The 16,457-nt window shown below is 45.3% G+C and overlaps 1 protein-coding gene across 4 annotated transcripts in view; it reads left to right on the top strand.

Annotated features, from left to right (window-relative positions):
* The window catches only part of CDK5RAP2 (CDK5 regulatory subunit associated protein 2), a 175,253-nt gene that overhangs the window by 118,425 nt on the left and 40,371 nt on the right, over nucleotides 1–16,457 (top strand). For 2 of the 4 annotated variants that reach the window (XM_058523892.1, XM_058523894.1), the window contains 4 exons: nucleotides 1,881–2,112; nucleotides 5,796–5,918; nucleotides 10,207–10,783; nucleotides 12,580–12,812. In XM_058523892.1, coding sequence (XP_058379875.1) covers nucleotides 1,881–2,112; nucleotides 5,796–5,918; nucleotides 10,207–10,783; nucleotides 12,580–12,812 — 1,165 coding nt within the window. The remainder of the gene's footprint in view (nucleotides 1–1,880; nucleotides 2,113–5,795; nucleotides 5,919–10,206; nucleotides 10,784–12,579; nucleotides 12,813–16,457) is intronic. The other 2 variants (XM_058523896.1, XM_058523895.1) reach the window with 1 other exon arrangement.

Raw genomic sequence — 16,457 nt, 5'->3', positions numbered from 1 at the left:
CAAATGAACTTAATTCCCCAAAATATATTGCAAATTTTTTTTTTTTTTAGTTTGGAATTATCTTTCTTGCTTGTGTCTTCAAAAGGAAGGCAATTGTGGTTATTTTTTAGCATCTGCTATAATGTGCCAAGATTTGCTAGATATTCTATACATATATCATCAATTTAATCTTCTCAACAAGCATATGAGTTGGGTAGATATTACCTAATTTTACGTATGAAGAAATATAGGCTCTGAAAGGCTCAGAAAATTGTCCACAGTGACTCAGCGGTTAAGAGTAGTAGTGGAGATATGAACTGAAGTCTAGTTTTAGTGGCAGACAGGGATATTATAAACCTTTCTCAGGAAGGGAAGAGCGCTTTATCACCATTGTGGCCTCCAGTCTATGCAAAGTAGAAGAAAATTTAATGATTTTCTTTGTGGTCTTTGGTTAGTCAAGGAATCAGTAATCCTAGGGCTTAAGCCAGAACTCTGGTATCCTGTTAAAAAGAACATCATTGCCGCCCAAGGGTGAGACCAGGAGACTGGATGTACTCCCAGTTGTTTAGTTTTAGAGGCAAGAGGATGGACTTTACGGATACACCGGCCTGGCCACTTAGCTGCTTTGAGTCCTTAGGAAAGTCACCTGACCTTTCTCAGTGGCTCGAATAGGATCAGTGTGACCTAGAACCTGAGGCTGGCCTGATGGCTAAATGAGGTGATGTGTGGCAAGTGCCTCGTGCCTTGTACGTAGTAGGAGCTCAGTGTGTGTGTGTGCTCCTGTCCCCCTTCCATTCCCAAGGGAGAAGTTCCATCGTGACATCCTTCATAAGGTGGTAGGTGGGACTCTGCTCAGTGTCCATAAGGTAGCATTTCGGGTGGTGTTATTTTAGAACCGGCATTAGGTTGACTGACGGCAGTCTTCCAGCCTGAAATTGGCTTTGGCATTTGTGCTCTTGCAGATATCTTCTCTGCTGCCATATGACACACAGATTTGGATCCAAGAATAAAGATTGGTGGAGACTGATGCCGAAGCAAAGGACGGTTATTTTCCAGTCCTCTCGAGGAGGCATCCACCTCCTCGCAACTGGTCCCCTTCCCCACCTCAAAGTGTTCTTGTCCTTGAACCTGTTCTCTCTTCTTCCCTGGAATTTCAGGGCAGAAAGTGTCTCACTTTTCTTAACCGAGCAGTAGAGTCTGAAGAGCTAGTTTGAGGTCCAGCTCGCTAACCTTCTTGTTGTCTGACATTGGACTGGTTGTTGGACATTTCAGTTCTTTGTCTGGAAGATAGGCATGATAACTTCTATTGTCCTGTGAGCGCTGGGAGTGCAGAGTTTACCTGAGGACTGTGGGAGAGTGCCCTCAAAAGCATTTTACATCCCAGAATGTGCAAGAAGAGATCCTTCCTCTTCTTTCCTTCTTGAGAGACCTTGCTGATTTCCTCATTCCCAGGGGCCCAAATATTTCTTGTTTTCCTCTCAGGTTCCTTCTCTTCCACTATAAAAGAATTAAAAAAAAATAATAGCTTTATTGAGATATAATTCACATATCATACAATTCATCCATTTAAAGTGTACAATGCAGTGATTTTTTAAAGTATATTCATAGAGTTGTGTAACCATTACCATAATCAATTTTAGAACATGTTCATTGTCTCAAAAGAAACCCATTAGCAGTCACTTCCCATTTTCCCCCACCTGCCCACCCCTAGTCATAGGCAACCATCAATCTACTTTCTGTCTTCATATATTTGCCTGCTCTGTAGACTGGGAGATAAGCATAGATGCCATTATAGGAACCAGAAGTCTGGACAGCCAGGTTGAATCCTGTTTTATAAGGTTGGCATGTTGACTATGAACCAAAGAAAATGTATTAATTGTTGTATATGTGTGTGTTTTCAGGATGCTAAGAAGTCTCGCTTGCCCATCCTGATAAAGTCATGCCGGTCATTAGGAAGTTTACATCAGCTCCCTGCCACCCAGGCAGTGGTGGCCCAGCTGCAGGGCCAGATCTTGGAGCTGCAGGGGGAGCTGAAGGAGTTTAAAATTCGCAATAAGCAACTTCACCAAAAGTTAATTCTGGCTGAAGCAATGATGGAGGGGAGGCCAACGCCAGACAAAGCGCCGGTGAAAGGTAAGCACCAAGAAAAGTGTATTCTCCGTGTGCTAGATGAACGACCCGATAGAACCGCTTAAAATGTCAACCTTGTTGTTTAGAATTGCAATAAGTCTGAGTATAAATTTCATGAATTGCAGTGATTAATCCTGACTCTTGACAAATACACAAGCGAGGGAACACAGTAAGGAAAATGAATCTATTGTTTTCATTTTATTCTGGAGTCTGGATAAAGGGGACTGGTGCTGCTCATAGATCTTCCGAGGTCGCTGCTCCCTGCACTTGGGATTGTCTGCGGTGCCCCCGTTGTTGGATTACTTGAATGTGGGCTTGTTTTCTGGCTTCCTCATTGGAAGCCTCAGGCGTCTGGCGTTGGGAAGGTGAGAGTCCTCTTTGCAGGAGTCTCTGGAATGTCCAGGCTACATTATTTTGGGTTTCTCAAGGTTAATTCCAAACCCTACTGACCTTATGTCTTTCTCTAGACGTGCCCTGCCTCCCTGCCCACTTTGAATTCACTGTCCCTGCTCTCCTGGGAGCTCCCAAAATAGAGAGCCCCTGGGTCAAATGTATCCAGGTTAGACTCCTAGACTTGGAGGGAGCACCTTAGGGGTGCCCTCTAGTCTGGGATAGTGATACTTAGAGATTTTGGACCACTGCTCCTTTGAGAATCTGAAGAAGGCTGAGGCCCCTCTCATAGAGCAGTGCAGGTAGGCATATGTGTGGTGTTGTATATCACTTTGGGGGCTCATGAATCCACAACAGTACATCTGTAGACTCCTGACTTCGAACTTCGGCAAATGACAGCAACACACAATAACAAGAATAGCAACAGTAATCTTTTATTTATCTGTTCAAAAAGTATTTATTAAATCCTCCTGTGTCCCCAGCACTCTTGTAGGCACTGGGAAGATAGGAGTGAACGAAACAGATGGACTCTGTCTAGCTGACGTTCTTGTTGGGGGAGAAAGACAATAAGCCGATAAGCAGATGTAGAATATGGAGAGATAAGTGCTGTGGAGAAAAGTAAGCGGGGTTGAGGGCACGGGTAATGTGGAATGGGGGTGGGTTTACTAATGTACATGGAAGCTCTTAGATCCTCCCTGATGAGGCGACGTTTAAACAGAAACTGGGAGGAAACGAGTGGCCTAGTCATCTCGGGAAGTGTGTTCCTGGCAAAGGCCCTGATGTTGCTTTGAACTCGGGAAGTTGGATGAATAGGAAGGAGGCCGATTGCGTGGCTGGAGTGGAGTGAGAAAGAGGGAGAGAGAAAGAGGTCGGAGAGGGAGCACGCTGGTGGCCATCGTGGGCCATTCTAGGGCTTTGTCTTTTCCTCTAGGTCAGACTGGAAACTCTTGGAGGGTTTTGAGCAGCAGAGTGACATGATCTGACTTCGGCTTTAAAGCAGGGATTGGCAAACTACGGCCTATGGGCCCAGCTCGCTGCCTGCTCTTGTAAAGTTTTTTTGGAACATAGCCACATGCATTCATTTGCATATCGTCTCTGACTGCTTTTGTGCTATGATGGCAGAGTTGAATAGTTGTGATAGAGATCCTGTGGCCTGCCAAGTCTAAAATATTTATTATTTGGCTTTTTAAGAAAAGTAGACTCACCTCTGCTTTAAAAGATCACTTTTAATGTGAGCCACTGGAAGGATGGAGTTGTCATACACTGAGATAGGAAAGACTGCATGAGAGGTGGGCTTAGGTGGGGCGTTAGGTGTCTGGGTTCAGACTTATGGGAGATGCCTGTTGACGTCCCAGTGGAGATGTCAGGTAGGCAGTTGGAGATGGATGAGTCTGGAGTCAAGGGGAGAGGGCTGGGCTAGACTTATAAACTTAGGAAATATCAACATATCCCTGGTATTTGAAGCTATGAGACTTGGAGACATAGGGAGTAGGTCCAGGAACTGAGACCGGGCCTCTAGTAAGTACAGGTTGGACTGAGAAGGAGCAGCCGGTAAGATAGGAGGGGAGCTGAGAAAGGATGATGTCCAGAAGCCGAGTAAGGGACCAGTTAGCTGTGTCGAATGTTACCAATAAGACAAGTAAAACAAGGACTGAGGATTGGCCTTGGGATTTAGCAACAAGAGAGTCATTGGTGACCTTGAAGGGAGCTCTTTCTGTGGAGTGAGTGGGGCTGGATGGCATGGAGTCCAGAGACAGAACGGGGGAGACGTGTTGGAGATTCCAAGAGTAGACGACGCTGAGGGATTCTCCCGTGAAGAGCGGTGGAGAAGCAGGGCAGTCAGGAGCCACACTGTCAGCACATCTCGAGAGTTTCAAGGAATTGGGGCCATGAGTGACCGCAGTAAGGTAGAGTAGTTGCTATAGTCTGACAGCATGATCCGCAAAGCTGGAGTTTCTAGGGAAGAGAGAGAATGATCTGGAAGTGTCAGTGAAGAGCAAAGGCATGTCTCCGTTTCCAGATTCATGATACAGGAGATGTGGGAAAGAATCATCCACCACTGGGGAGGTTGCTGGAGAAGCACTGTCGGGGGACAGCCCGCGTTCCCTTAGAATGAGGGGATGAGATGGATGTTCAGGGAGGAGATTGAGGTTATTTGGGATTTTGGGGTTGAGTATGGAAGACTGCGTCCAATTAGGGGATTTTTAGAGTGGTTCGGGGATGGGAGATGGCTGGGAGCCTGGGCCTTCCTGAGGCACTAATAAAACAAGTGCCATTCACTCATGCGTTCAGCCCCACTGTCCACTTTAAATACATGATCTAATTGAATCCTCTTAACAGTTCTTTGAGGCAGGAACAGTAATTATTCCCATTTTATCATTGAGGCGGTGCTTTCAGAGATAAAGTGACTTGGCTATGGTCACACTGTTACTAGCTTCCTGAGCCAGATTTGAACTAGCCTGTCTGATTTCAAAGCCTGTGCCCTTTGCTGCTTCATAAAGCCTAGTATATGATACTTTGCTTATGGATTTTATGATCTATAGCCAGAGGTATTTTCCATTTAATTTTAGGCTCTCAGGTTTACCATAGTCGAGGTTTCAAGATAAGTCAGCCTTTGGCAATATTGCTCTTCCTCCCTCCCTCCTTTCCCGCTTTCTCTTAATCCATCCATCTACCCATCCAGGCATCTATTCCCCGAGCACTTGCTGTCTTCCCAGCTTGTGCACTGGGCGTAGGAGAGAGAGAGAGGGGAATGAGATACAGTCTCTGCCCTCTGAGGGTTCCCTGTCTAGTGAGGCAAGGGCAGATAATTTAACAAATTAGTGTGGGGTGGGATCGGGGGTGCTTCAGAGAGGAAAGATTTTATGGCAAAGGTGACTCAGCCCAACAGAGGCCCTGGCACTTTGCCCAGGGCCTGCCATTTGCACTTAACAATGTGTTTATTTCTTGCTGAGGTCCTGGGGTGCCTCAGCCAGGTGCTGCTTCCGCAGTTGCCCAGAAGACCCTGGGGCCTTTCTCTTCTTGGGAAAAGTGGGTATGAGTCTACAGAATTCATTTTCTCACTCATAGTTTTTTGAGAGCCTGGACTTAAACCATTTCAGACAAGCTGCAGTATATTTATGCTTTTTATGTTCTGTTATGGCAGCTCGATAGATTAATTTTATCTTATAAATTGCATTTTGCCTCCCCAGTGTTTTCATTTTCCCTCTTGTATCTTTGTGTTCTCCTTAGTTGCTTGGCTAAATTTCAAGTCTATGGTATTGTTTATTTTTCTTTCTCTTTGTGAATGCGTATAGCCCAGCCCCTTGTGGAAGCAGCCTACCAGGACAGCCCAGGAGAGCAAGAGGGAATTGAAACCATGCCCTGTGTCTGGAGAGACAAGGAAAGGGACAATGATCAGCACACAAGCTACAAGACTGGTCAGAATGCAACCCCTATATGTATTGAACAGCTGTTGTGTGCCGGGCTCCATTTGGGGTGTTTTATATAAAAATTATTACTAAGCCCTGCCACAGCCATTTTAGGGCATTATCCTTATTCCCATTTTACACGTGAGGAGCTGAGGTTTTTAAAAAGAATTGATCCAGGATCACCCAGATGGTGAGGATCAATCCAGGATTGATCCAGGGTGACCCAGATGCGTCAAGGTCCAGTAGGATGTCTGTCTGAGCTTACCCGTCCATTTGTCAGACATGTTTCTACCAGGCAGCGGGCTGGGTTCTGGTGGTTCAGCCTAAAGGGACACAGTGCCTGCTCTCAGGATGTCCCAGTCAGTTGGTGTTCTGTGTGGTGCTGGCTGTTAGGTCTGCACAGTTGGCCTCTGGCTGCTGGAGAGGGTGGGTCAGAGGTGAGCCTGAGCTGACACCTGCTTTGTGGCGTTTGTCAGGTAGGTTAGAGATGTGAACGAGGCCCCAGGCAAGTTGTGTCTCTTTCTCCTTAAAATTATGAAGTATTAGAAGCATACAGATGAGTACAAAGGATAATATAACAATATTCATTTTCCCATTCAACCAGAATGAACAAATGCTTACATTTTTTTTACCTTAGATCTTTTTTTCCCCTTCATTAAAAAAGAAATCACCATTATTCTGGATCTAATTCAGTATGTAAGAAGTAATTGTCTTCAGGAATCCTAAATTTGTGCTGGGGTGGTCATGAGAACACCAGTCTCTGGGGAAATACTGAATTTTCGGCCCTGTTCCCGGTGGTGCATGCTTTCCCAAGGGCTCCTGTCAGTGCAGTGAATACAGGGTCACCCGCTTCTGACTGTTCTAGGCTTTGAGGAGAAAGCCACTCTCCCAGGTAATGAAGTACCCCTTAGCTGAATTGTGGAAAGTTCCAGAACTGCCGTATTTCCTATAATGTAAATAACTGGGCCTGGGGGCATCTTTTGATTTCTTGTTCATAGTTGGATCATTACTAAAGGCTTCTTGACTGATTGGCAGCTTCCCTTTCTCTCTCAGATCCCCATCATTAGTGAGCTTCCTTCCTTTTTCTTAACATGCCTCTAGAACTTTGCACATGCTGTTGCCTCTGCCTGAATTTCCTCCCTTTAATTGCTGCCTAGCTGATGCCTCATCCTTTAGGTCTCTGCTTAAATGTCACTGTCCAGGGAAGACTTTCCTGAGTCCCCCAGGTATTTAGACACTCCTCTTAGCCCCTCATGTTTTGGTCTTGAATTCACTTGCTCAGAGACCCCCCTCCGCAAGGCTGGGTACCGTGTGCGCCTCCGTCACTGCTGTGTCTTCTTCAGTAGCCCCCGATAGTTACTTGAGAAGTGAATGACGGGGATTCTACAGTTGTTACTGGCCTTCACATTGAGAGTTGAGGAATGCACCCCTGAAACAGAAAACCCCAGTGGCAGGAGGGTTACGTCAGGAGGCAGCATTCAGTTTTGAAGGTGGGCTGCCAGGCCTTGGTGGTGGGCTCTGCTGCTAACTCACCCTGACCCTTGGGCAAGTTCTTATTTCTCTAAGCCTCAGTCTCCCCTTCTGTGAAATAGGGGTACTAGCGATGCCTCACAGGGTTGTTGTGAAGATTAAATGGGTAGCATAGGTGAGGGGCTTGGTCCTATGGGCCAGGTCCCAGCACACAGTTATGTGTCCCGAGGCCTTGCTAAACCTGCAGGTTCACACCATATATTACAGCTTATAATCCTCCCTCTCCCACACCCTCCATGCAGTGATATTTAAATGAAAAATCCTCCTTTGGACCTTTATTGAGGGCTACTGAGCAGAGAATAGCAAAGCCACAATTGCCATGCTGGTGCTGGGCCATGAGACTTGCTGTATACTGGCGTTGAAGCCTTGAAATCCAATCCTTGCCTCCGCTAAATCACAAATTCTGGTAGATTAGGGGCACTTCTGAAGTCAAAATTATGAGTGTCAAATGTCTGAATGTTAGGTTTGTTGCATTGTGAGGAACAGAGTTTAAAGTGGAGGTCTAAGTGTGAATATGAGAATGCACACCACTCTGAGGTGTGTGTGTGTGTGTGTGTGTGTGTGTGTGTGTAGCTAAACGTCAGAGCTGGCCACAGTCTGTATCACAAAAGGACAATTATATGGGTCTTACAGTTTTTTTATCTCATGATTACTTAAGGGAAGTCATTAGAGCTGATCTTTCTGCCGTTGAGTGAACATTGCTTCTTATATCATGAGGTTGTTATAGCAAAGATATTTCCTTGTCTTAGAGGGTGATTCACTGGAAAAGAGCCTTGTTGAGGTCTCTCCCTCTGTCTGTCTTTTACTCATTCAGCTGGCAGTACTTGCTGACTACCTTCTCTGCCCCAGGCCCTGTGCCAGACACTGGAGAAACAGAGATGAATGACACAGTCTCCACCCTGAAGGACCTCAGAGACTAGTGATTATACAAATTCTGTACAGTAAAAATGCTGTATTAGGAAAGCTTCCGTTAGGTCATGTAGCAGCTGCTTTCTGAAATAAAAAGGTTTATTTTATGGTATTTGCATCGTGAGCAGAGAGACAAGAATGGGCTTAAAGCCACGAGGAGCAGTTGCAGAACAGAAATTGGAATATACAGTCTGACAGGGATTTTCATGTGCTCTTCTTCCTGAGAGATCTCCTCATCCAACCCACATTGCTGCCTGTGCAGCGTGTCCCCAGGCCACAGCCTCTGCTCGCAGGCCTCCCGTGATGGGCATCCTCGTCCATCTTGGAACAGTTTTAGGGAAGCAAAGGACGTTAATATTAGTTGGATTCCTTCACGACTATGTGCCAGACATGGTGTTAGCCTTTTTGCAGATCTTGTCCCATTTGATCCTAAAAACAAAATACACAACCGTTCGTAGTGAATGATGTTCTCTCCATTTTGCAGATGAAGCTACTGAGGCTCAGAGAGGTTAAGTAACTTGCCTCAGGTCATGCAACTAGTAAATGGCAGAGCCAGAGTTTGCAACCAGGTCTGTTGGATTTCAAAGATGGGTTTTTCCACTATATTCTGCTGCCTCTTAAGTAAACAACTTCTTATTTTGAGCTAAGCTTTCCCTGGGCAACAGGCACAGAGGTATGTGGTTAAAGACAGGATCTCTGGACTCAGGCCTGAGCTTGGAGCCTCACAACTAGCGTATTAGACATCTTTCTGGGGAAACTGAGGCTCTGGGACAGTAAGTTACTTGTGTGAGGCTCTGCAGCCAGCAAGTGGCAAAGCTGGGTGTGATCCATCTTCTCTCTGACTTCACAGCTATTTGTTCTGCCGCACCACTCCACCTCTCAAACAAGTTTGGCCCTGTATCTGGGGATTTAAACTAGCTGTAAGGAAATATTTCCTGGCAAGATTGTGAGTCAGTGACACAGCTCACTACAGGGGACATCGTGGCATCTCCTGAAACTGGTAGACGTAGAAATGAGAAGACTCTCATCCTCTGTGGATTTCCAATTACTGCTCTTTAGTGTTACTACCCTCATTCCCCAATATTTATCAGATCTTCACTGACGTCTGCTCTGGTGCTGTGCCGGGTCCTGGGAATGTGAAGATAAGAGGCCAGGCCCTGCTGTGAAGGAACTTGCAGTCCACTGAGGGAGAGAGGAAGCCAAATAACTAGCTGCTGTGTAGATAAATACATAAGCCGAGTGTACTTCCTGCGTAGCATCAGCGCGTGGTGTGTTTGCCGCGGGTGACGTGTATAAGGTGCTGTGGAAGCAGAGGGAGTGATTGTTACATAGTTCAAGGATGGGTTCTCAGAGGAAGGAGAATTAGATCTGGGTGTTGAAGGATGAGTATGAGTTCCTTGAGTGGAAGTAAAGTACAGGGCTGAGCATATTCCAGGCAGAGAGAACAGCACATGCAAAAGCATGGAGGTAGAAACAACTTGGTGTGTGCAGGGAGTTAGGGTTAACTTAGTAGGGAATCTCCAGAGGTGGTGCCAGGGCATGTTCCTGAAAAGGTTGCCTGGAACTAGATCATGGAGGGTCTCAGATGCTGTGAGAGGGAGTTTGGATTTGATCCTCAAGATAGTGGGGATATTGATGAGTTTTAGGTGGGGGCTGGTGGTTGTCATGGTTAAATTCACTTTTTAGAACAGTCACCCTGAGGAAGAGGATGGGTTGGGAGGTAAGAGGGAAAAACTTAGAGTCAGAGGGGCCTATTAGGAGGCCGTTGCACTGTCTCTGCTTGGCGGTGGCTGTGAGGAAGGACAGAGGTGGTGGATTTCAGCAAAGGAGTTACTGACTTAAATGCATCGATTTTCAGACTCTGAAATTTACCAGCCTGATGACCTTGCCATCTTGCCAACATGCAAAGAGAATCCTTCTGAAGATTTTCCAGGCCCAGCTTCAGGAGCTACTCACTTGGGTTCTAAGTGTCAGCTTTCCACTAAAGGCAGTGTGATTGGGACTGATCAGTCGGAGAACATCGATACCTCAAATGATACAGAAAACTTAAAACAGAGAATCTGTGACTTGGAAACCGAGCTCGAGGGCTACCGGAATTTCATACTTCAGCTTCAAAAACACTCCCAGTGCAGCGAGGCCGTTATCACAGTTTTGTGTGGGACAGAAGGGGCCCAGGACGGCTTGCACAAGCTCAAGGGCAGTACTGACGAAGAAGAAATGACCTTTTCAAGTTTGCACCAAGTACGTTACGTGAAACACATGCAGATCCTCCATTCGCTGCCCCCGGAGAGGATTGACGGCAGGATGCTGGAGAGCCTCAAGCAGCAGCTGGTGGAACAGGAATATGAGCTGCAGAAGGAGCAGAATTTGAACATGGAACTTTTCAGTGAAATCCATAACCTGCAGAATAAGTTCAGAGATCTCTCGCCCTCAAGGTACATCCCGTCTGCCTTCTCCCACTGTTTAAGCCTGCAGTTCCCCTATGTTGCCACTAGGTGGGAGCCCATGAGCTAAAAGGGCATGCTGCTGTGCGGTGGGGTGGGGTGGGGTGGGTCCTGGGGAAGGCTTGATGGTGGGGTTAAGACAGCTAGGCCTGCGGAGAAGAGAAACGTGAGGCTACAAAGAACAGTGGCTGCGCACATTCTACTCTTGTGTCCTCTGAAACTGGCAGAGCAGATTTCGTCCTCCTGAGGTTGGGGACTCAGAGTAGAGGTTTTATACCAGTCCCTCAGTGAGTTATAGTGTGTTTGCTGAATGGCAGCGTTTACTCTTGGACCCCATTATTGGCTTTTACTGTGCTATGGGACTGAAGCTGATGTCCTAGGCAGGGTGGGAAGAATATAAATATTTTCCATATCTTTACCCTTTAAGGTCATCTTAGAGAAATAAGCCTGTGTTGACAGAGAAGAATTCTGAGGTCATGAAGATATATTTTATGGGCATAGATATATACAGTTTTGCTTCATGAGATATGGCAAAAATGGGATCATTTGTAAAGTTGACCTTCATTTGTCTCTAATTTGAGACAGGCACCTTGTTCTGAATTGTCAGGAGCCAGAGTGAATATTTTAAGACTTCTCAAACAGTGAGATTGAAGGAAGCTTGTATTTATTGAAAGGCAGTTGTCAGACCCCCGGCTAGGCACTTTTCTTATTTAATCCTCAAAATCAACTGAGAAAGGAGGTTTTTGTGGACGAGGAAATGGAGCCTCAGAGAGTTGCTGTGTCTGGGAAGATTTACAGAGCTGGTCAGAACCATTGCCAGGGTTCAAGCTCTCATCACCCTACTTGTGTTCCTTCTCGTCCATTAAACTGGCCCCCACCTTCAGTACTGGTGTCACATGATCTGAATGTCTGTCCTTGGGGTCGAGGGTGGTCACCAGTCCCTCATAATGGCATCATTTCGGGGAAGGGGGAACACATTGAACTGAAAGGTCGGCGTCTTTGCCAAGCTGCTCTGGCGCCAGGTTACCATGGCCACCTGGTAGCCACGTTTTCCTTGCCTCGTGCTTTCCTCAGCACCTGCTAGTACCCATGGCTCATGTAGGAAAGGACGGCGATGGGGCCAGGAGGTAGTATGTATAATAGAGCACGGGCTTTGAAGGCAGAGCTGTGTTTCAGCCCAAATCTTCACCATTTAACAAACTTTGCCATCTCTGAGGGTCAGTTTCCTCTTCGGTAAATTCGGGGAGGTTCAGACGTTTGTGGAAAGATTGGGAAGATTAGATAACTTTAAAAAACTCCAAATTCAGTGACCAACAGGTCCTAGACCCTCCTAAGTGGTAGTGAGGATTATGATTGTTCCCTGAGCTCTCAGGTGAGAGGAGACAGTCCTCTTTTTGTTTTCCTGCCTTTACAGTTTCTTTTTGGTTCTTCGTGAGAATTTGTGGTGGCTCCTGGCCCCTGAGGCACTTCTTTCTACAATTCAGAATAGTATTTTTGAAAAATATATGGAAACTAATTGTTCTTCTGAGTCCTTGCCAATCTGTACTTTAAATGGGGGCTTCATAAGGTTAGAAATATTGCAGAAGAACCTTTGTTGCAGCATTTGTTGGCTGTTTTGAAATCGAAGAAGGAGTGACCTTGTACAGTTGCAATTTTTCTAAAAGTATATATACTTGTGCAGCTGCAGGCATTTAAAAATTGTGCTCTGTCATTTTTCCAGTTAGTGTTAAGGTCACAAAAATTGAATTCTAAAATGGTACAAGCATTTCTTTTCCCCTTTTTATCAGATATGATTCATTAGTTCAGTCCCAAGCCAGGGAGCTCTCCCTTCAACGACAGCAGATTACGGATGGCCGTGGCATCTGTGTCATTGCTCATCAACATATGAACACCGTGATTAAGGCGTTTCAGGAGTTGCTGCAGGCCAGCGACGTGGATTACTACGTGGCCGAGGGTTTCCAGGAGCAGCTGAATCAGTGTGCTGAGTTGCTCGAGAAATTGGAAAAGCTGTTTCTTAATGGTAAGTGGGGCGAGGGACTGTGAGTCCTAAGACATGTCAGTAATTGATCCAGGACTTCTTGGAGGGCCCAGGGGGAACAGACTCCTTGGCTTTACTTATCTTATGCCCCTCTGCTCTGATGAGATGACAGCAGAGCCACACTGGCTGCTTCTTCCTTCCAGTGACTGCTTCCATGTGGTTGGTGGTCTACACTGTTCTAAACCAGGGGTTCAGGGGTCCAGTGAGGATACTTCAGAGGCCAGACCGGTGAGGCGCACGAGTGAAGCCAGCCTGGAGGCACTGTCCCTCAGCACCTGCCACATGGTTGCTGGTTCCTCTGGATTTTCAAGAGAAGATGGAAATCAGAGATTTTTGGGTGAAAACGCATGAGTTTTAAATGTTGGCAATAACAAACAAAACACACAAACAAAAAACTCCAAATTTTATTAGTTACAAAATATATTCAAGGGTCAGAGGTGGTTAGAGGAAGGATGAAAGGAAACCTTTGCTCTGTGCTGGGTACTTTAATAAATGTCACTGCATTATGAATGTTTTTTAAAAATAATTTGTAGGGGCCGGCCCGGTGGTGTAGTGGTTAAGTTCGCGCTCTGCTTCAGCAGCTTGGGGGTCGCAGGTTCGGACGCCCGGCGTGGACCTATGCACCGCTTGTCAAACCATGCTGTGGCAGTGTCCCACATATAAAGTGGAGGAAGATGGGCACGAATGTTAGCCCAGGGCCAATCTTCCTCAGCAAAAAGGGGAAGATTGGCAATAGATCAGGGCTAATCTTCCTCACCCCCCCAAAAATAATAATAATTTGCAGTTTTTTCAAGACTACAACAAAGAACTCCCACATATCTTTCATGTGGCTTTATCATTTGTTGGTATTTTGCCACATTTGCTTTATTCTCTCTCTCTCTCTGCGCGCGCACACACAAACACACACACACACACGCTCTATTATTATCTCTCCTAACCCTATCGGAGTGGATTGATGATATCATGTCCCTTTCCCCCTAGATACTTCAGTGTATAGTTCCTCAGACAAGGACATTCTTTTACATAACCACAGTACAATGATCAAAATCAGGAAATAGTATTTTCTAATACATAGCCTATAGTCAAATTTCACTAATTGATTCAATAGTGTCTTTTATGACAGTTTTTATTTCTGATCCTGATCCAGGGTCTGGTCCCCATATGACATTTTGTTGTCATGTCTCTGGTTTCTTTTCATCTCGAATAGTTCCTCACCCTTTGTCTTTGGTGATATGGACAGATTTGAAGAGTTCAGGCCAGTCCTTCAATGTGGGATTATCTGTTGTTTCCTTGTGATTGGATTAGATTAGTTATGTGGTTTTGGCAGGAATACTGCATAAACGATGTTGTGTTCTCCTGGTATCATGTTCAGGAGGCACATGATGTCTGTTTGTCCCATTTTGGGTGACGTTAATGTTGATGGCTTGGTTAAGGTGATGTGTGTCAGGTTTCTCCACTGTAACTTACATACTTCCCTGTGTAATGTATAAGTAATTCATGGGGATACTTTGTAACTCTGTAAATATTCCATTCCTCCTCGAACTTTTACCCATGAGTTTTACCATCCATTGATGATTCTTCCTCAATTATTACCAGGATGGTGGGAACATGGTGATTTTTTCCTAAAGCCGTTATTCCTTCTGCATTTATTATTAGGTGGCATCTGCTGTGAGGATGAACTCTCCCTTTACCTCTGTTTATTTATGTATTTGTTGTCTGTTTATTATCGGTGTTGACTTGTAGATTCTTATTTTAATCAATGGACTCTTGTCCGTTTTGTCATTAATATTGATGCTCAGATTGTTCCAGATTTGGCAGGTGGCAGTTCTTTTTGACATGTCTCTATTTTTTTGGGGGGACACTTCCTTACTTTTTGGCACAAAGAAAGATGTTCCAGGCTCTTATACTGTCCTTGCCTGTGAATCAGCCATTTCTCTAAGTAGCCCTGGTTCATTTTGAAGGGGAATGCTATTTCAAAACCAAGATTTGGTGCTGGGTGTGTTCATTGCTACTAGGGTGTCGTTGTTTCTAGGCCCTTTAGCAGGCAGAACTAGAATATATATTCACATACATATGTATGTGTGTATGCATGCATGCACACACGTATATACACATGTATGTATGTATAAAAATGTATAGTTTGTTTAAAAAATCATAGTGGTGCCTCCAGTTGTAATCTAAACCTGCTGTGTTCTTTCCTTCCTTTCCCGCTTCTGTATCTGTGTTTCCTTCTCCAGCAGTGAGAACCCTGGCTCTCACAACATCAATATATGTGCTCACTTATTGAATTCTGTAATACACACAGATAGTTCCATAATTGCTCCACCTGTACCACTGTGAAAAACAAAAGCTACTAGAAGAGTTCAAGATTTGTTTACAGTTCTTTTTGTTTTTAGGCTAAGGGTATATAGTCAGGTATTAAATTTAAAAGTTATTTGGTTTCATTCTTTCATTGTACTTATTTGAAATAAGATTTATTTATTTCTGTTTGTATTTAATTTTAGGGTCTCCGCATCCTTATTGATTTAAGTTTTTGAATATGAAAAACATTAAGGTGCTTCCAAAGCTAAAATTTTTATCTAAGTTGCCTCTATGAAGTCTCTATTTGTGTCCCTCTCCTTTAGATCCATTAGTATTACTTTCTAGTCCCCTTTTCTCTCTTAAACCCCCTGGAATGGGGGTTTCAGACATCCCAGCCTCTCCACTGAAGTGGCATTTGACTGAGTTGCTAGCAACTTCCACTTTGCTAAATCCAGTGATCAGTTTTCGGACTGCATCTGACTCAGACTCACAGCAGTGTTGGATGTGGTCCCTCCCTCCCTCCTTGGGAACTCGGTTCCTCCCTTGCCTTCTGAGAGGACATCACTCAGAGTCAGCTCCCCTCCCACCTCACTGGCCGCCCCTTTCAAGTTCTACCTGCATGTGTTCCAGACCTGACCGATTTCCACTACCTCATTGCTGCCACGGTTCCATTTGCCACCTCGCCAGGATTAGTGTGGTCCTCTCCTCCCTGGGCTCCGCACTTCCGCCCCATCCCACTACAGTCTATTTCCACACAATAGTCAGAGTGGTCCCTTCAAGATGTAAGTCAGGTCATGTCCCTTCTCTGCTCAAAATCAAAGCCTTTTTTTTGTGAGTTGTAAGAGTTCAGTTAAAAAATGGACGTGAAGCCTCGGTTCAGTGCTTGGCATGTGGCTCTTAAGCACTGGGTGCTTACTGGTGTCTATACTTGTGAGCTGGGGGCTTAATCCTCAGAACAGCCTGTTTCCCGTGAGGAACTCAGCCTTCACAGAGGAAAGTCAGTTGCTCAAAGTCGCAACTGATTTGGTGGAACCAAGATTTGACCTCAGTTCTTCTGTCTGCAAACATACAAAATGGGTGGTTCATGAGGGTCCACATATGTTCAGTGTAATTCCAAGATAGAACCTGGGATAGTGTGGCCTTCTGGGCCCAGGCAACTTTTGTTCCTGATTTTTTAAAGAGCCCAGTACTGGTTCCTAGTACTGGTTCCGCAGGACCTTTGAGGGCCAGGACATAGGAGCACTTGACTTTCCCCAGCTTTATGAAATCTACTTTCTTCTGGCTAAGGTTTTCCAAATAAGCTAGTTTTCATTTTATTATTGGAGA

Source organism: Diceros bicornis, chromosome 28, assembly GCF_020826845.1.
Source record: "Diceros bicornis minor isolate mBicDic1 chromosome 28, mDicBic1.mat.cur, whole genome shotgun sequence".
NCBI lineage: Eukaryota > Metazoa > Chordata > Mammalia > Perissodactyla > Rhinocerotidae > Diceros > Diceros bicornis.
Note: the sequence above shows the minus strand (reverse complement) of the source record. Positions and strands in the feature narration are given on the sequence as shown.